Below are 21014 nucleotides of genomic sequence, written 5' to 3' on the forward strand. Positions count from 1 at the left end.
GCTCTCCTTTTCTTTTCTTTTTTAATTTTACTTTAAAGCTTGGTAATAGGTGGTCAAAGACTCATGTTTACAATCTATATGGTTCTTTTTTTTTTCTTTTTCTTTTTTTTAACATTTAATTTTCTTCTTGATTTTTTATTTGTAGTTACATATCATTTGTCGATACATGTACAAAAGTAGTGTGGGGGGTAAAAAACTTCAAACACACAAAAACGAAATAAAATGTCTAGGTAACTAACTTGCACAATTCCACAATGGGAGGCCCAAATAATTGATTAAGAAAGCGGGGAGTGAAAATGAACTATTTTAAAATACATAAACAGCTTTCCCAAGGTGTAGGGAGTGAGCAAAAAAACAAAAGTACAAAGTGACTCTACTTAGCTGATCTAGTTTTTTCTCTCTCTTCTTCTTCTCTAGGGTTTTCTCTTAATATCTCCCAACTTCCTCTATGTTGCAACCCCCTCTTTTATAGGCATTTTTCTTTCCATTATCTCCCCTACTAGCCTGCTGCCAGCTGGACTTTTTTGGGATACTTGTCACATCACGTTTGATTCTACCTCCCTATTATCATGAAATAGGACTTTTGGGAAGTGTCTATACTATTCAGGTTGTCCTCTATATATTTAATGTCGAAGAGATTAGATAGGGAATTTCTCATTAATGAGGAGGTGACTGCCTCTATGATCCTTTTCCTTTTAAGATGTTTCTCAAGATGAACTAGGTGGGAGTGGCATCTTGGTCTAAAAAAAGCATCAGTTGGACCAAAATTGGAATTTGACCATGATTTCCCAACTATATAGTTAGTAGGCAATGTTTTCAAACTATATTTTTTACTAGCATCTTGAGTCTAAAAGACTCGATTTTGGCTTATAAATTGAGTCTCAAAAACTCAATTTCCATGGTCTGATCACGTCTGATGTGGCATCTTTTTTCACGTGGGGACCACCTGGAAATCGAGTCCTTAAGACTCGATTTATAAACCAAAAAAATTTATAAAAAAAAAAAAAAAATTAAGTCTCAAATCTCTCATGTACAAGCTGAAATACTTAAAAAAAAAAAATACAATCAGATCAGAGAGAGAGAGAAAGAATCTAGAGAAAGAGCTCACCTCACTAGCACGGCTGGGGCTCGCACAGCTTGGGTCTCGACCCGATCCAGTCAACCACAGCCACCCAAACTCCAAACAAAAGCCAAAGAAACCACAACAGGGAGAAGGAGTGAGACGGATCTGGTGGTTGTGGTGGTGTTTTTGTTCTTGGATTGAAGCATGAGAAGATTGAGAGAGGAGTGAGACAAGAAGANAATCGAGTCTCTTAGACTCGAGATACTAGTAAAAAATATAGTGTGAAAACATTGGCCACTAATTATATTATTTGAAAATCAAGGTTAATTTCTCATTTTGGTCCATTAGTTGCCTGTGGTCCTTCTTTTGTTCACCGAAGGACCACCCATGCTCATGACCTCGGATAAGAGTTTCGATATTGATGGCGTACTCAAATTTCCATGGAAACTGCTTACTGGAGTTACCATTTACTCTTTAGACGCTCTTGCTTAAACCTACATTGATGGGCCTAGCCCATCTTTTCAAGTATGACCTTCTAGGCCCAAAGGCCCAGACCGAAAATCAAGTTCAACCCCTTCACAAGTAGTAAAATCAAAGTTTGACTCTTTTATATATATATATATATATATATTTTAAAGCTTGGTTGTGGTCATAGAGTCATGTTTACCATCTACATGGTTCTATTTTTTTTTTTTTTTTTTTAACACGGTTTAATTTTCTTCTTGATTTTTTATTTGTAATTACATGTACAAAAGTAGTAAATCAAAGTTGAAATGATAGCTTTTTTTTTTTCTTTTCTTTTTTTCTTTTTATTTTAAGCTTGGTAATATGTGGTCGTAGACTCGTTTATTATAAAAAAAATCTATATGGTTCTATTTTTTTTTTTTTTTTAACACAGTTTAATTTTCTTCTTGATTTTTTATTTGTAGTTACATGTCATTTGTAGTTACATGTATCAATCCAAGAGAAAACAAGGTGTGAACAATATCTAATTACTTGAACACCAATATAAACCTTTTAAAAGCTGAACACATTCTACCTTCAGTAAGTGTGCATTTGGTTGTTGATGAAAAATGAAAATTATTTCACTATTCAACTTAATTTTGCTACTATTTATAGGCCTCATTGTACTTTTTGGCACTATTCATGGACTTCACTGTACTATTTCAACTAACTTTTACATTTATCTACAGTACTTTCAGCAATACTTTTTCAGTTTCAACAAAATAAGTGGTATCTAAACACACTCTAAGTGGTCTCTTGGAGATCAGGCAAGGCATAATTCCTAATGAAACTTCTGTATTTTATCAAAGATATCTATTTCAGGGGATGATTCCAATTCCTGCAATAAAGATATCTGTCAATTTTCAGACAATATTTTAACCAAATCAAGTTCAAGGCTTAATTACAAATGAAATAATCTGCTTCTAAAAGCCCTACTCTGATGTAATCATAAAAAGCTGGATTAGAATCCACAGTTAGCAGGAGTAACAAAGATAAAACTTGAGACAATCCAGTTCCAGAATTCTTCCCATTAGCTTCAGATGGAATGCAACAAGCCCCCAACTTTGACACCAAAAACTGCAGCAACACACAATCAGAGGAGAGCAGTAAATGTTGACTGAGGAAAGGGCAAAATACTTGAGATTTTATGATCAATAAATGACATATACCTGAAGTTGTTCACCCAGCACACTGATCATTTCCATGGATGGGTTACTTCAAAAAGTCCTCAGCAATAAAACATCACAGTATTGGTCTTGTAAAAAGAACCAATGAATTGTTCAATTAAGTTGAAAAGATTACTGCAAAAATTCGACAGTAGACAATCTCAATGAGAAGTCATATTGACTGCAATGTGACATAATTGAACAAAATTGGCCCTGTATAACTTGAAAACTAATTAATAGCCTAATTTTCAAACAACAGTACTATAAAAATTCACAAAATTTAAGGGAAAATATAATATCCACCAATGATAAAGAAAGAAAGAAAAGTGAAGCACCCCCAGACCTAGAAAATCTGAAATATAAAAGAAACTTAGGCAATCAGAAAGCAACCATCACAAATTACATTAAGAACATCCAGCAAAGTGATCATATACCCTCACTAATAAATGAAACTTGTAGAACAACTTCAAAAAGGAAAAAAAAAAATTTTGGGGGGGGATGAAGAGATCTGGAATTTTCAAGAGAATTTCAGAAAACCCAGAAATAGAAAAACATATTAGATAAAAAAGCAAATATCACCAGGAAAACTCTATCTGGGTGAAATTAATCTTATCGACAACACCAGCAGTTATAGGATTGTTCTCCCTGCATGAGTCCAGTAAGAGCAAATATGAACATAAGGCTCCACAAAGGAACACAGATAAATTAAATAGTGTAGAAAGGCAGTGCACATTTCCAAAAAACCATCAACAACTGTTTGAACCGCATGCACAATGGTATCCCTGGAAAATAAAGGGACCGCAGGATCAGATGCACAAGAGGCTAGAGACAGAATGTGGCTGACAATCGATACCTGCAAATATCAAAGAAGCTAGACAACATATTATAACTAAAGAATCTCTAATCAATTCACTTAGTCCTTACTAACAAGAAATATAAATTAGTTTAAATTTTTGTCAACTATATCAAAACAAATCAGCATTTGCGTAACGAACCTTTCATGGAGAGATGCACATGGAAATTCGTGTGATGCTGTACCATTGGGCTGGATGGAGAAGAATTATCCATTGTGGATGCCCTAAACTAGCTCATGGACCCTACTTAGTTTAAGAAGTTCTTTTAATCCAATAATAGTCCGTGGAAGTCAGTTGATACTTAGTAGATTATTGTTTTGACAATTTAAATCTTTTCAGAATTTTTAATTAAGATTTTAATGTATGGCCAGGATTTAATCAATGGTGGGGCCAGAGTTTGTTTTCTTAGGGTTTTCTTTAGCATTACAAAAAAAAAATTGTAGTTCTCATAAATGACCTTCAACAACAACCAAGTCTTAGTCCAAACACTTTGGGGTCAGACATGAATCCTCATCAGACTAGTAAGGGTCGGCCATATGTATTCTATTCCACCATTCTATTCTTTTTTTTTTTTTTTTTTTTTGATAAGAAAGATGTATATATAAAAAGCTACCTTATGCAAATAGCACAAAGCAATCCAAAAAATTACGAGGAAAAAAAAAGAGCAAATAAGAATTAAGTAAAAACAATGAGAAAACTAAGGCTGTGTTTGGTTTATGTAAAATATTTTCCGGAAATGCTATTTTCGGGAAAAGAAAATATTTTCAAGTGTTTGGTTTCATTATGAAAATTGTTCTAGAAAATATTTTCATGTGTTTGGTAACATTTTGAAAATGCTATTTTCCACCACCACCCACACAAAACCCACCACCACACAACAGGAAAACCACCAAAACACCACAACAACAACAAAAAAAAAGATCAAAGAGAGTAAAAAATCAAAATCACACAGAAACGTAGATCGGTTCGTGGGTCGATCAAAATCACACAAAAAATCAAAATCAAAGAGAGAGAGATCGGTTCGTGGGTTCATGGCGTGAAGGCTATAGGTCGCCAGCGAAGTCGAAGGCGTGATCTGGGCTCTAGGTTCACCGACGAAGTTGAAGGCATGATTTGGGCTCTCTCTCTCTCTCTCTCTCTCTCTCTCTCTCTGCGCATGAGTTCGGAAATAGTTTGAAGTGAAAATTTTGACTGAAACTAATTTCCGGGTCAAAGCCATTAAACACACGGTCAACTGAAAATATTTTCCGGAAAATTTATTTTCCATTCGCAACCAAACACCCGCATTTACGGAAAAGCATTTCTAGAAGTGATTTGAAGCCAAAACAAACACAACCTAAGAAACAAAGGAAGGGAATCACTAGATGTGAGTCTCCAAGCTCAAGACCAGTCAAATAGAGAACCACTAAAAGAAGCAAAGCAATCAATCTCCTGATCTATCCATGTTCTCAAATGTTTGTCATTCTATTCCATCCAAAATAATACTCTCTATTACTTCCCTAATTGACACTTTTTTTTTTACGACTTCTATTAACGTATTTTTTGGTCTTCCTTTATCTTTTTTCATTCCATTAACTTGAATCAATTCACTTCTTCTCACTAGTGCATTAATTGCTAATCTTTAAACATGATCAAACTATTTTAAGAAATCTTTTCATCAATAGAAGTTACCTTGATTTTTAAAAGAATTTCCTCATTTCTATGGGAAATGGTAAAATTTAGCTTGTTCCAAAAGTTTAAAAACTAATAGGAAATAGTAAATTAAATCATTTAATTTTTATTCTAATACTACCCTTCACATGTGGGCTCAAACTCCCCTTCATATGCAGGGTCTAACATGTAGAATTTTAGATCAAATCAAATCTGCAAAGTGCAAACACCCTAGAAGCCTATTAAACCCTAAATCTTAGTCCCGATAATTTTCACAATCAAACCCTAATTGGCCCTACCCCTTTCACATCAACCCTAATCCCAATTCCCCAAAATAGAGTTAGAAGGTGCAGGACTCGGCTGTTGCCTTGCTTCGATTAGCATAACACTAAAATTGACAAAATACTAATACATAGCACTCACTATACACATGATAACCAATTATTTATTTAAAAAAGAAATTAAATAAACATAAGCCTTCCTTTCTAGGATTTAACATAATTTCTCAATCCTTCTATCATATCAATAAATCAGATTATAGTTGATTGGAGTTGCACATGCAAGAGGAGGGGCGAGAACCCAGATCATTTCCTACTCCACTATTCTTTTGCAAGGGAATTGTGCAAGTTCATCATTGGGATGTTCAGAGCTATGTTGCACGGACACTGACACAGACACGGACACGGACACGGAGATACGGCAATTTTTGAAAAATAAGGACACGACACGGCGGGGACACGGCGGTTAAATAATTAATTAAATTTTATATTTAGGCATATTTTTTAATATTTTTAGACATAAAATACGTTTATGTCTAGAATTTAAATTATGTAAAAATTACAAATAAATAAATTAACACCCAAATTAATACAATAATGTACATAAATATTTATATTACAAACCAAAAATTTAAATAAACTACGTTTAAATACTAATAATAATACTAAAAATAATAGTCAAAATAATAATATAAATTATTTTCTCTTGAACCAATGGCATATTAATGACACCATGGCATTGATATATGTTGCTCAAAAGTTTAAATTTGAAGTTGAAACTTTCACGTGAGTTGGCAGTTGACACACAAAACAAAGAGGTAATATATAAAAAAGTATTATAAAAGTTTAAATGAATAGAAGAAGACAGAAGGCAGTGGTTTTGCGAAGAAAAAGAAAACGAAAAAGAAGCAGAAGAAGAAGAAGAAGGAGAGAGGAGGAGCTCGCCGATCGGAAGGGACAAGGTACGCCGGCACAGCGTCGACGTCTATGGAGTTCTCCGATCGGCCCGATCTAGCTCCGGCGAGGGCAGCGGCAGCGGGCAGAGGTCAAAGAGAGGGTACGCCGGCACAGATTTTTTTTTTTTTTCGTTGCTGGCGTGTCGGACGCGTCGGATCCGCGTCGGCGCCATGTCGAAGCCGCGTCGGCGCCGTGTCGGAGCCGTGTCGGAGAAGCGAAAAAAAAAAAAAAAAAAAAAAGGGACNGGGGGGGGGAGGAAGACAGTAATTATAAAACATAGAATTAAAATAAAATCTTTTAAAGCCTAAATCTAAACCTCTAGGCCCCAAAAATCTGAGAAGACTTTTTGAAAGAGGAATTTAATCATATGAGGCCTTAAACAACAGCTCCGCTTCCTGTCCACCTCAGCCACATCTTAAAGACCAAAATAGATACTAATGGGAAAATATAAGTACTTACACTACAACAACTAAAACATAAAGCTTCTCAATGTAAACTCACTTAGAAGTACTTGAAACAGAAGCTCTGTGCCCAAGAATATTTATAAGAACCTCAATTCCAGCCAACTGATGACATTTATGCCTATTATGAACAGCTGCTGCTATTTTATAATGCATTTCTACTATAAACTGCACACTGCAAGGAACCACTAAGAAATAATGAAGAGATCTGGAATTTTCAAGAGAATTTCAGAAAACCCAGAAATAGAAAAACATATTAGATAAAAAAGCAAATATCACCAGGAAAACTCTATCTGGGTGAAATTAATCTTATCGACAACACCAGCAGTTATAGGATTGTTCTCCCTGCATGAGTCCAGTAAGAGCAAATATGAACATAAGGCTCCACAAAGGAACACAGATAAATTAAATAGTGTAGAAAGGCAGTGCACATTTCCAAAAAACCATCAACAACTGTTTGAACCGCATGCACAATGGTATCCCTGGAAAATAAAGGGACCGCAGGATCAGATGCACAAGAGGCTAGAGACAGAATGTGGCTGACAATCGATACCTGCAAATATCAAAGAAGCTAGACAACATATTATAACTAAAGAATCTCTAATCAATTCACTTAGTCCTTACTAACAAGAAATATAAATTAGTTTAAATTTTGTCAACTATATCAAAACAAATCAGCATTTGCGTAACGAACCTTTCATGGAGAGATGCACATGGAAATTCGTGTGATGCTGTACCATTGGGCTGGATGGAGAAGAATTATCCATTGTGGATGCCCTAAACTAGCTCATGGACCCTACTTAGTTTAAGAAGTTCTTTTAATCCAATAATAGTCCGTGGAAGTCAGTTGATACTTAGTAGATTATTGTTTTGACAATTTAAATCTTTTCAGAATTTTTAATTAAGATTTTAATGTATGGCCAGGATTTAATCAATGGTGGGGCCAGAGTTTGTTTTCTTAGGGTTTTCTTTAGCATTACAAAAAAAAAATTGTAGTTCTCATAAATGACCTTCAACAACAACCAAGTCTTAGTCCAAACACTTTGGGGTCAGACATGAATCCTCATCAGACTAGTAAGGGTCGGCCATATGTATTCTATTCCACCATTCTATTTTTTTTTTTTTTTTTTTTTTTGATAAGAAAGATGTATATATAAAAAGCTACCTTATGCAAATAGCACAAAGCAATCCAAAAAATTACGAGGAAAAAAAAAGAGCAAATAAGAATTAAGTAAAAACAATGAGAAAACTAAGGCTGTGTTTGGTTTATGTAAAATATTTTCCGGAAATGCTATTTTCGGAAAAGAAAATATTTTCAAGTGTTTGGTTTCATTATGAAAATTGTTCTAGAAAATATTTTCATGTGTTTGGTAACATTTTGAAAATGCTATTTTCCACCACCACCCACACAAAACCCACCACCACACAACAGGAAAACCACCAAAACACCACAACAACAACAAAAAACAAAGATCAAAGAGAGTAAAAAATCAAAATCACACAGAAACGTAGATCGGTTCGTGGGTCGATCAAAATCACACAAAAAATCAAAATCAAAGAGAGAGAGATCGGTTCGTGGGTTCATGGCGTGAAGGCTATAGGTCGCCAGCGAAGTCGAAGGCGTGATCTGGGCTCTAGGTTCACCGACGAAGTTGAAGGCATGATTTGGGCTCCTCTCTCTCTCTCTCTCTCTCTCTCTCTCTGCGCATGAGTTCGGAAATAGTTTGAAGTGAAAATTTGACTGGAACTAATAAAAAAAAAAAAAAAGGGACACCGCCGGACACCGGAATCTGGCGCGTCGTGGCCGTTCCGGTGTCCGATACGTGTCGGACACCGACACGATGCCAAAAATGGCGTGTCCGTGCAACCTAGGTTCAGAGTTTGGTGGGTGATGCCCAAGACTGCTTTTGTTGATTCAAGGTTGGAGAAGGAAGCCAAACTCCTTCCAACACAGAGCCTGGGATTTAGGACATCCATGTTTGATGTGGACTTTGCAGAGGGAAAGTACTCAAAGGATTTTTAGGGAGCAGCAATTTTCAACTATGAGAATTAAGTTGACGTTGGTAAGCTCATTGTTTTCTTGACTTTAGTTGATACAGGGTGACCAACTGGTTTTGTAGAATTCATATCCTCTTTACATTTTTGAGAGATCTTTGGTTTTTAGGAGGAAGAAACCCAGCATACTCATCAAACCAAAAATCTGACATATTGGTGACTTATATTTTTTTATAATATTTACCATTACCTATCCAAAAAAAGAAAATGATTAGACAGTTTGAAAAGCCATGAGATTATGTGATATCTTTTAAATTAGACTAATATTTTTATGCTTGTCATGGATCTTAAACTTCCTAAATCATATAGAGAGAGAGAGAGGAGCAAACCATATGTTTCTTTATGAGTTTGTCTCATTCACTCCTAGATATCCCAGCAAGACACAAAATTGAACCCTGAAGAACAATTGCTGCCTTTTCCCACCCAGATTCCTTACTGCAATGCAATGCCATACAGATAGCAAAGATTTGCACAAGTGATTTTCGACCAGAACAGCCAACAGTGACAAGCAACCTGGTATCAAACAACCATCAGATTCAATTACAAATTTACAAGGAAATATATTTTTAAGAAGACAGATAAAAGAACCAGACACCAGAACAATCAACAAGCAATATTAGTTTCATGTTCAGTGGGGAAATATACATAATACATTAGTTACAACTTATATATTTAACAATGACATTTTCGAAACTAGAGTATTCAACAAAAAGAACTTGATATCAAGCAGAAAGTAGAGGTTCCCATCCCCTTGATATAAAAATGAGATAGATATTAGAATATGTTGATACCTAAGCAACCCAGCTTCGTTTAGAGCAATCCCCATGCAGGACCAGAGCTGGAAGAAGCCAATGGCAAATACTATATGAAATAACTAGGTTTGGCATCAGAAACAAATAGTTGACGTATCTACATTGAGCATGTGCAATGTGTTCAAATGGACCACTTATGGATAACATATCCCAAACCAAGAAAAAACCGTTAAAATAATATAAATTTTGTTAGCATTATGGTTAAATTGATTAAATTCATCATTTCCTAATAGGTTAAACTTTTGAGACAATCGATAAATTAACATGGTATTAAAGTAGGGAATCCTAAATGTTATGCCTGTCTCCACCCTACCTCCCATTTAAAATGTTAATATCCCACATGTTGGGCCTCACTTATTAAGAGAAAGTGTTAGAATTATAATTAAGTAATTAAATTTATCACTTCCTAATCGCTTAAGCCTAGAGAATCGGTAATTTAAAAAACTTTAATTAGTCAAAAATATATTAATAATGTGGAAATTTAAATATAGGACGGAGTTGAGCTACCAGTATTGCCTGCACATAAATGGCACTACACAAGCAAATAAATATCCAAAGCATCAACTTTATTTTCAACTTAATATATCAAAATAACACATTGTTGGTCAAATAAAAAAGGGACTATAGGTTAGCACCATTTAGACTTATAAAGTCCTTAAATGCACTTTTCTTATCAATTTCATGAATCATTGTTAACTAAAACAGATGAAAAATATTGAATTTTGATACTTTCATAATTTTTGAAATAGTTCATATCAAAAAGCATCAACTCCAATTATACCACCAAAATAAGTCAAACAGATTACAACACACTATATCAAAAAGTTACCAACGCATTCAAATATTGAACTCTCTTAAATTCCCACAACTCCAAATATTTGCCAAGTTTTGATTTGGTGTGTGTGTGTGTGTTGAAATTACTGTTTTTTTTTTTTTTTTAATCGCTGAGCGGTGGCGGGGTCAGAATGTGACAGGTTAATATGCAATACCACAAACACGACATGAACATGCCACATCAAAGGATAATCAGGCATAAAAATAAATGTGATTTAGCATAAACTCAAACCAAGAAAATAATCATTGCTTAATCTATTTCAGAAACAGAAGATCATACAAATTGGTAAGCTTAAAAATAGAAGCATCATGTACATGACTTGGAGAATTTACCTGTAAAGAATTTATTTCCTAGAAATATTGTATAAAATGCATACATGAAACCTTTTTTTCTTTTTCCTTTTTGGGTAAAAACGTATACTTAAAACTTAATATTCAAGTTTCCGGTCAAGCATATATATCAATGCCTTTGAATTTTCAAAATATCCATGCCTTATGGAACAGAAACAATTTTATTATGGGGTTCAATTATGCAACCCTGAATCATTTCTAGTTCAACAAAAGGACAGCTTTTTTGAAACACTTGAAACTGATGTCACTTTACTTTGTATTGGAGAATGTCATGTAAAAACAATGCGAGGAATATCACAACTTTATTTAATGCATATAATGTGGGAAGCAATTTAATGTTTCCTTCTTTTTTGATAAGTAATTTAATGTTTCCTTCTAAGGGAGCAGATGCTATACTTGTCTGATTCCTCAATCAATCCATAAACCGTAGACAAATATCGGCCCCTAGGAATTTTGTGAGCATAGTGTTTATGTGAGCTCCTTTTCCAACATGTTAGGATGTATGTATTATGTAAGAAAGTGTCAATCCAAGATGTTCTTCCCTTTGTCTAGTTTGAAAAGATAAAGAAGGGAAAGTCCTAAAATTACATACCCCCAAAAAATAATCACAAAGCTAAGTACAAACTTATAACTGAATTTTCACAATGTATTCCAAGACTTAAAATTCGTCTCCCTATCTCTACAAACTTTGTCCTCAAATAAACTGAAGTGCAACCTATGCCATATATGATAGCAGTTTCCCTACCTATGTTGGAGAAAACTATATTAACAATGAGGGTTGTTCACACACACTAAGACAAATTAAAAGGGTTTTTTGTGGAAAAAGTGAGCACATTACCTCCACAAGTGCAACTAAGCTTACACCACAAGCAACCCAGCAAAAGAGAATTGATCCCATTAGTTTTTTTTTTGATAAGTAAAAATTTTATTGATCTCAAAAAATGGAACACCCTAGTACACAGGGAGTGTACAAGGGATCAAACAATCAAGAACAAAAATTACAAGAATCTAAGAAATCAAGAAAGGATGAAAAGGATTGGTTCCGCAATGCAGCCAACCAATCCATTAAAGTGCTAAAGAAAAATAGCTTCAAGTCTGATGTGGATCTCTCCTTATCTTCAAAGCACCGACTATTTCTCTCCCTCCAAAGGCACCACAATAAGCAATGGGGAACCATAAGCCATATAGACCCATTTCGATGACGGCCAAAAAAGCTTCAAGTCTGATGTGGATCTCTCCTTATCTTCAAAGCACCGACTATTTCTCTCCCTCCAAAGGCACCACAATAAGCAATGGGGAACCATAAGCCATATAGACCCATTTCGATGACGGCCAAAACTGCCTTGCCAACATGCTAGAAGGCCCACTACAGATTGCGGCATAACCCAGCTCACTCCAAACAACCCGAACACCATAGCCCACATATCCATTGCAACTGGACAATGAAGAAAAAGATGATCAACCGATTCCCCATTACACTTGCACATGTAGCACCAGTCTAATATCCAAACCTTCCTTCTTCGTAAATTGTCAATCGTTAAGCATTTCCCTAAAGCAACAGTCCAAACAAAGAAAGCTACTCAAGAAGGGATCTTCTGCTTCCAAATGCTTTTCCAAGGAAAACAATAGTCATTAGAGCCCATTAAGAGATTGTAATAATCCCTAACCGTGAAGCCCTTCTCTCTAATAGATTTCCAGCACATCTTATCCTCACCAAGCCCTCTAACTGACGCACCATATATGGTATCCATGAAACTATCTAGTGCCTCAAGTTCCCGGGCATGTACAACCCTAAAGAAACTTACATCCCAAAACAGGATTCCGTTATCAAACTTCATAACCTCAGCCACACTAACCGCTTGATCTCGGCAAAATCTAAACAATTCAGGATAGCTGACTACAAGAGATGTTTCTCCACACCAACGGTCTTGCCAAAATTTCACCCTAGACCCATCCCCAATATCATATAGAATGTGGCGAGAGAAAGTAGGCCATCCCCGACTAATATTTTTCCACAAGCCAACACCATATGGACCATTAGTTCAAACAAACAAACAAACTTCCTCATCTTCTCCTATTTCTTATAAATGTACTCTTATTTATTAAAAAAAAAAAATGGCTTCAATCCTTTCCTTGCTGGCCGTTATGAATTTCCTAAAACATTTTAAGTTTTGGACTTCTTTTTGAATTTCAATATCATAGCCTCTGCATTCCAAGAGTGTCACCCTAAATGTGATCTAAGCTGATATTGATGTAAAATAGGTTAGGGTGTCAGTTTTTGGTTGGCTAAGTGTTAAACATAAGTTACGGTCTAAGATTTAAATATGTTATTCTTTAGATATCCACAACGATATTTTTGCCAACATAGTTTTAGTATCTTCTTTTTGTCTAGTCTATATTCTATTGTTTGGTATAGTCAGATCAGCAAAATTGTCAAGATGATATGCTTATGTGGTTTTTGAATTCACAGCAGGCAGGAGTGCTATGCAATATACTCCAGGAGATGTTTCAAAATTGATGAGCTTCAGTCCTATACTCAACGGGGTAGAATTGCAGCCGCCAGTGTCCAATGTCTTCCCAAGTCACCTTCCTAGGAAAAACAATGTTGCTGCCACGGTTTGCATCTTTGCTTTTCTACTTATTACTGTCACTTTTCTAGTAATAGATTTGTTTTCAATTGAATAATAACCTTGGCTTTATTTCCTGAATATGTTATGGTTTGTTTAACATGGTTGTTACAGAGAGAAAAGTGCAGGAGACTAATTCAAATTGCGGAAAAATGCTTAGAGGAGGCAACAAATTATTTCTATGGCATTGAGGCATGCAGTGAGGTTTTGGATGGATATGTTCATGACGTTGGGCCTATGCTAAAGTGTGAATGTCTATGTCTACGTGCTGCTTTGTTGCTCCAGGTTATTCCTCAAAAAAAAAAAAGAAAAAAAAAGGTTATTTGAAAATTAAGTTACTTGGTTGGAAGTGCAGTTTCATTCATTTGGTATTTACTCTTTTCTTTTTCCCCAGAGGAAGTGGAAAAATGATGCTCATATGGCCGTAAGAGATTGTTACAATGCTAGAAGAATTGATAATTCCTCTTTTCAAGCACATTACTATATGTCTGAAGCTTTATCGCAGGTATGGATCATCCAACTTCATTCTATTCTTCTGGTCTAGGTGTTTACACAGGATGCAATCTGTAAGGGTTTTGTGCTGGCCCAGGGACTACAAGAAACTGCCTTGTCATCTAGGCATGTGAATTTGATGACTGAATCTGTCCCTTTAGTTGTTTAGTGATTTAATGAGTCTTATTTTCTTGCAGTTAGGCAAACATAAAGAGGCTCTAGAATTTGCCCTTACAGCTCAAATTTTGTCCCCATCCAATTCTAAAGCGGTAGACAGAGTGGACAATGTCAAAAGGGATCTTGCTGCAGGTTTGTGTCTATAGTATGTTTTCTCCATTTATTATTTCACCTATTGGTGCACCCAATTTCTCAGCTGTTAGTGTAATGTCAATCCAGTTGGTTCCATAATAGTGTCTGGAAATTAAGATATTTTTAGTCATTAATTAAAGTGAGATAACTTGTCATTAATTTAAGCAACCTTGAATGTCATTAGCATTGCAGTGCACATTTCAATATTTAGTTACAAAGAGGAGGCTTTAGCATTTGTGGGTTCAGAATCTTAAGATGAAATTCAGTCTAGTTTAGAAGAATAGATGAGTCTAACTATCAGAAACCTCACTGAAGGTTAATGTAGTTAGCCCATGATATTTTATTCTTCTGCTGGGGAAAGGATATATAGAAACCCTGGTTGAAGTAGTTTCTAGATTTGATGGAAAGGTTGTTGGACAAAGGTTAAGATAAATCATTTTCATTGGTTTGATTTCACTGCGGACCTGTCACTATCAATTCTCCTGTGCATTAGGGACTTGATATTGATAAATGACCATATGTTCCAAAAGCTTAAGTTATTAGGAAACAATGAATTTAATCATTTAACTATTATTCTAACTCCTCTCATGTTTAAGCCCAAACATTATAAATAGGGCCTAACATGTGATTTTTACCTGTTTAAATTGGAGGTAGAGTGGAGAAAATTTTCAAACTTAGGACCACTTGCTTTGATACCATGATAAATTACCAATTTTCCAAAAGTTGAATCTGTTAAGAAATTCTGAATTTAATCATTTAACCATTATTAAAGCTGTTATGTATGGTAATAAGTCCCTGTGTGCATTATTAGTGGAGCCTGTCATATGAGAGAGATGAAAGTTTTCTTGGAAGTTGTAATTCAGCATATGTAATCTAGGGCAAGTTAGTTTTGCCAGCTGGAAATCACTGCTTGAACAGGTCTACGAGGATTCTTTTAAATGTGGTATATTCTTGTAAGAAACTTGGTTGCCACATGTTATATTTTGAATATGCGGTATGCTTGTCAGGAAACTTGGCCAGTGTATAGCAAAGAACCTAAGCTCAATGTAGCCCTTGAAAAGTGTTTTCCTATAATGCAACTTCCAATTCTACTAAGTTCAAGTCACCATGGTAGGACAGGTTGCCTTATGTTAGCAAATCCTGGTTGTGTGTAAAATGTAAATCTAACTTCATGATTGCATTAATAGTTGAAGCTGAAAAAAATAAAGCAAATGATGGATTGCCAAGGTCTGAATCAAGAGGTGGAAGAGTACTCTCATTAAGTGATATACTCTACCGTTCAGAAGCTAATAGTGATGCTTCGCAAGATGGTCCAAGATCTGAAAGAGAAGATTCTGATTATGATGAGGAAGTGGAGTTGGACTTTGAAACTTCAATATCGGGTGATGAAGGACGTGATGTTGAATCAAACATTCTTCATGGGAGTTTAAATGTGAGATTTCATCGAAGAGGTGATTCAGGTAGAGAAAGTGTTGGTGCAAATGGCATATGTGGATCACCTTCATCATCATCACAAAATGACAGGATACCTTATCTGGTTCGTTTTCATGTTTTGTTTTTTTAAATGCAAATGCAATTGTTTCTGGATTTTCCTTCTCATAAATGTTATGTTTACTTAATAGCTCACCTTTATAATTTAGCAGTCATTTTAGCTATAAAAAAGAAAAGAAAGAAGCAGCCATTGGAATTGCTGATTAATGCGCGCACGCAAGCGCATTAAATGGGTTGCCCGAAATATGGAATCCTTTGTTCTCTTTCTTATCATATATTATATAATTTTTTCTCCCATTCATCTTGCATTGGCCATGTAAGTCATGCTTTTGTTTATTTGTTTATTGTGCAGCCTGAGGTAGCTATTGATATGAAGCAGAGATATGTTGGTCACTGTAATACTGGAACTGACATAAAGCAGGCCAGTTTTCTTGGCCAGAAAGGTACTTTCTTTAGTATTGGTCTTGTTATAATTAGATTATACTGTGCAAGTTTGCACTGGTATTAAATTTCAACTGTTCATAGTAGTTGTAAAAACATTTGTCCCAAGTATTTAAACTTCTACATAGTGTCCCAGCACTGTATGCTGATCCAACAAAAATAACTACACTAACATTCTTCATTTGTAGACTTGCTGAATAACACTGAACCAATTATGGGCCTTGCACATAGAGAATAGATAAATTACCAAAAAAGGACAGGCCTCACAAACAATCAGGCTTCAATCATCTGTTGTTAATAGCTAGAGTGAAAGAAAGTAAATCATTGTGAGAGTACAACTGTAGAGTGATTGGCCTTTATTATTGTGTGAATAATTAAATATGTAAAAAATGTAAAAGATGACTGACGTAAGGGTTGTTACCTTCACATCATCATTTCTTTTTCGTTCACTTTACATCTTAGTCAGCATCTGTTCACATTCAAACTCCCAATTGGTGATTATGTCTCATTTAATAAAATCTGTGCTTGAAAAAATTCTTAAGTGGATAATGTTTAATTAGTTAAACCTCCTATATCCTCTCTCTCTGCCTTTTAAAAAAATTATTTTAGTCTTACTTATAAAAAGATGGTGAATGTGGGCCCTATAACTGTAAATGGCACTTCCTTTCCCATTTACTTGAGGGTGGGCTTCTTGGGTGTCTATATTTTATTAAAGAATTGAATTTTCCTCCAAGTTGATTTAAAAGAAAATTTCTTCAATCTATTATTTGGTGATTGAAATGATTATCCACGTATGCTTTTAGTCATGGGACCTATTTAATAGTCATCTGATCTGTTTAAATGACTTAATAGATGATGTGATTAAAGTACAGTTGTTTAAATGACTTAATAGGTGATGTGCTTAAATTACATGAGAATGATTTTATTAATGGCCAAATTACGTTGGAGGAGATTTCTTTAAACTGGTTTGCAAGAAAATTTTCGTATATGGGGGGGAAAAAAGCCTTTTGCATGCATACATACTATTTTCTACTATTTGTGTGCACGCGATGCTAATACATTTATGGTTGTTTATTTTGAATCTTAATTTTCATAACGATTTGCATGTTTCAATATGAACTTCTGTCCTAGTTCTAAATTACTTTTGATATTCGATATTGATGTTGATACCTCCATTAGTATTTCTGTTTTTTGGAACCTTGATATGATAGTTGATGTTGATGTATCCTGTTATTCATGCATCTTCCAAGTTTAATGGATGGGATGAGTCAATGGACAATATAATGTAGCAATCACATTGTTTCTTTTGTGATTTAAGGTGAGTTTGTTGCTAGTGGAAGCGATGATGGAAGATGGTTTATCTGGGAAAAGCGAACTGGTAGACTGATAAAAATGCTTCTGGGAGATGATGCTGGTAATTGTTTTCTTTAACTGTGAGATAAATGGGGTTTGTTGCAGTCTTGCAGACTGTAGTCTCTTAATTGATTGTATTGTCTGATATCACTTTTTCGTGTCCTTTCTTAGTTGTGAACTGTGTCCAATGCCACCCATATGATTCTGTTGTGGCAACTAGTGGGATTGACAACACAATAAAGGTAAGGTTTATCAGTAGTAGTCTGTTTGTTGGAGAAGACAAGGATAATTTCTGAATTTTGGTGGTCCATTGTTGTAGATATGGACTCCAACCGCTTCTGTCCCATCAATTGTAGCAGGTGGAGCAGACAGACCAGAAACTGCCGATATTCTGGTTGCCATGGAAAACAATCAACGAAAATTATCCCGTAACCGTGAAGCTATACTGTGAGCCCTATTGAGCCTTCAATATTTTTCCTGATATTTTATTAGATCAATATTCTGGTGGTTATTTATTTATTTGGATTGGCAAGTACATCATTCTGGGAGAAGATTTTCCTGCTTTTGTCAAATCAGTTTCCTTTCTCACCAGTGATCAAACTTGATTGCTTCCTCCTTCATTTTGGAGGTTATACTAGAATTGAAGTTCATATATGTTGCCCTTATCCTATTTATCTCTATTTTATAGTCAGTTATACTAAATCACATTTCATTGTTTTCATTTCTTTTATAATATGTAGACAGTTAGTTAATTGCTAATACTAACAAAAGGCAATCCCAATAACAGTTTCACTCAAAAAATTTTGTCACATAAAATTCCTAGAAAGCCCTTCAAGGCTTCATCTTATAATGTTGCAAAACAAAATTGAAAATTTAGATGAAAAAGGTCAAATATAAATTTTAGCTACAAGATGTTCACTAACCCCACTCTTCACTCTAATTTCTCTCCTCTTTGCTCTCTCTCTCTCTCTCTCTCTGGTTGAAGAGATTTTGCCATGTGCAGAGGCTGGTTTTCTGTTAAAGGGAAAAGTGTGGTTCTGAATTTGTTAAAATCCAGATTCATACTATAGCTGCTCATTCCTTGAACAGATCTGTGTAATCATGCTAATATTTAAAAGTACTAAGTGGTACTTGGCCAATCCACTACCTTCTTGCGTAGTTACACCTTCCACAATAGTCGAGAGAAATGCAAATAATTACTTCAGAAAGAGGATGAGAAATACTTAAAAGATGTGATTTTACCAGGAGAAATTCTGAGATATAATTTACATATTTCACCAAGGAAGAGAACTTTTTCCTTGGTCAAATGGATAATTGGAAATGCAAGTAAAAATAAATTTTGAAATGAAGAAATCCCCTTAAATATAGGGGTGGTCATATTGATGAAATGATAAGGGAGAGTCGCTTGAGATGATTTGGTTGTGTGTATAGAAGAGTGATTAATTCACCAATGAGGAAGAGTGAATTGATTCGAGTTGAGGGAAAGAAAAAAGGTAGAGGAAGACCTAAAATAACATTATTAGAACAACAACAACCTAGAGTGCAATCTGTTAATGTGCTGTGAAATATCATAAATTCATAATATTAATAATCCGTGTCCTGGTGGTTTGTGCCTTTTCATTGGACATTCTAAATATATACTTTTGTTTGATAGTCACAGAATTTGTCATGCTTTGTAAGCTGTCTGCAAAATTGTTTTTATAAGTACTTTCATGAGTGTGGATTCTTCAGAATTTGTTAGACAAGAATGAGTTGGGTGTGGGCCTGAATCTATTGTCATGAATCTCCCTACTATTTTGACAGATACCTAGGATTGAAAAACTGAAATGCGATATTCTGTTTTGAAATGAAAACATGTTACATGCCACATTGTTATTTTGAATCGAGTAGAAGCACCAATGTCAAACATGCCATAGTATGTGAATGCTTCCTCGTACACAATGTCCAAGTCAATCAGAAGGGATGAACAGATAAAATTTGCTACCTGTGTTAAGATCTAAAATTTAGTTTTAAGATTGCCAATGAATTAAAAGGGGTCAACTGGCACTTTCTTCTCTCATCATAATGGGTCAGAAAATGGGGTTTGTGAGTTCAAGGTCTATTGTGCGTGTGCGTGTGCAGTTTACCAATAAAAAATAAGGAAATTTAGTTTTAAGATTTAGACTAGCCTGCACATTGCACAAAACATGTGTGAGCATGCAGAATCAAACTATGTTTCTACTAAAGGATTATATGTTTTGTTAATCCCATTCTCTTCAGATGGATTCTTACTTTGGTTATATTCACAATGAAGAATTACTCTGTTAACGTGCAGGCCTTTTGAAATTTTTGAGCGGTTTCGGATGCATGAATTTAGGGAAGGAACATTTCATCCGTTTGAGTGTACACAGAGCTAATCAGCTTCTTATTGAAGCATGCATGTAAGTTATGCAGTGTCTGTTTGTTCATTATATTTGCGTTTCCTGGTACTTCATATCATCGCTTAGTATTTCTTTAGGGATTTTTATGTACAGACAATCAAAATGAATCTCAAGGTATAAGGTTTGCTAGTAATTTAAACAAATTGATTTGCTGCATGTGAAAGGTGTACACACACACACACACACACCCACACCATGAAGTGGAAGCAACAAGTTGATGTTGTTATATCCGTATTCTCGACCTTGGATACCTTTGGATTTTTTTTTTTTCTTTTTTATGAATAAAAGCTATGGATTTTTTTATTTATAGAATTGTCAACAAGGACATTATATTCCAGACCCTGATTGATTTCTACTTTTATACCATGAACAGCTGCTGCCTGTTTAAATGTATATATTGAGTGGAGTTGTTTATGCGAAATGCAGAAGGTCGTGAAAGGGGAGAGATACAATCAACCATATTGTTGGTAATAGGAAACCAGTTGATACTTTGATACCAAGTGGCGTCCTGCAAAAATAAATTGAAGATTGAATAAGGACACCCTTCATCCCTGGTTAGAGCTTTTTTGCTCTTTTCATGTTAATATTAATGATTTATCCTCTCAAATTTTCATTCGTCTGTTTGGTAATATACATCTGAAAATTTCTTGTATAGTTGGTGTACAGAATAAGAACACAGAACTCCAACATTTTGTGTTTTATTATTAAAATTTTCTCTATAACATGGTGCACAGTGCGGTTGCCACCTGTAATGTAATCACTTTTATCATTACCATCGATCATAACGGTGTTCATCATAGTTCTAGTTGATTACTTAAAAATTCGAAACTTCAGGATAGTGAATTCTTTAATTCACTACAAATTTAACACACCTATTCCGTAAAGTTAGCCCAACA

General features: G+C 35.0%; 2 protein-coding genes across 7 annotated transcripts; one reads left to right on the plus strand and one right to left on the minus strand.

Annotated features, from left to right (window-relative positions):
• Window positions 1–1933: 1933 nt before the first annotated feature.
• Window positions 1934–12194, minus strand: LOC112024998 (serine/threonine-protein kinase ATM). 6 transcript variants are annotated; one of them, XM_065768342.1, is made up of 8 exons: window positions 11824–12194; window positions 9318–9501; window positions 7365–7486; window positions 7213–7278; window positions 6974–7108; window positions 2737–2868; window positions 2504–2644; window positions 1934–2405 (listed from the first exon to the last, which is right to left on the minus strand). In XM_065768342.1, exons 2-6 carry the CDS (start codon window positions 9318–9320, stop codon window positions 2796–2798), a joined length of 399 nt encoding a protein of 132 aa, XP_065624414.1. In that variant the 5' UTR covers window positions 9321–9501; window positions 11824–12194; the 3' UTR covers window positions 1934–2405; window positions 2504–2644; window positions 2737–2795. The 6 variants fall into 6 exon arrangements, 4 of the variants coding, with proteins under 4 accessions (XP_065624414.1, XP_065624415.1, XP_065624412.1 ...); XM_065768343.1 differs by having other exon boundaries at window positions 1934–2420; XM_065768340.1 differs by having other exon boundaries at window positions 2366–2644.
• Window positions 12195–13427: 1233 nt separating this feature from the next.
• LOC136065310 (protein ALTERED SEED GERMINATION 2-like) lies at window positions 13428–20917 on the plus strand (the record flags this gene model as incomplete). Its single annotated transcript, XM_065768345.1, has 11 exons — window positions 13428–13601; window positions 13727–13897; window positions 14007–14117; window positions 14302–14413; window positions 15601–15950; window positions 16257–16347; window positions 17664–17759; window positions 17870–17940; window positions 18018–18145; window positions 20013–20118; window positions 20492–20917. Coding segments are annotated over 10 exons (1386 nt in total), but the record flags the coding sequence as incomplete, so codon positions are not given.
• Window positions 20918–21014: the final 97 nt, after the last annotated feature.

The sequence above is a fragment of the Quercus suber genome, unplaced genomic scaffold (genome assembly GCF_002906115.3).
Source record: "Quercus suber isolate HL8 unplaced genomic scaffold, Cork oak 2.0 scaffold_922, whole genome shotgun sequence".
NCBI lineage: Eukaryota > Viridiplantae > Streptophyta > Magnoliopsida > Fagales > Fagaceae > Quercus > Quercus suber.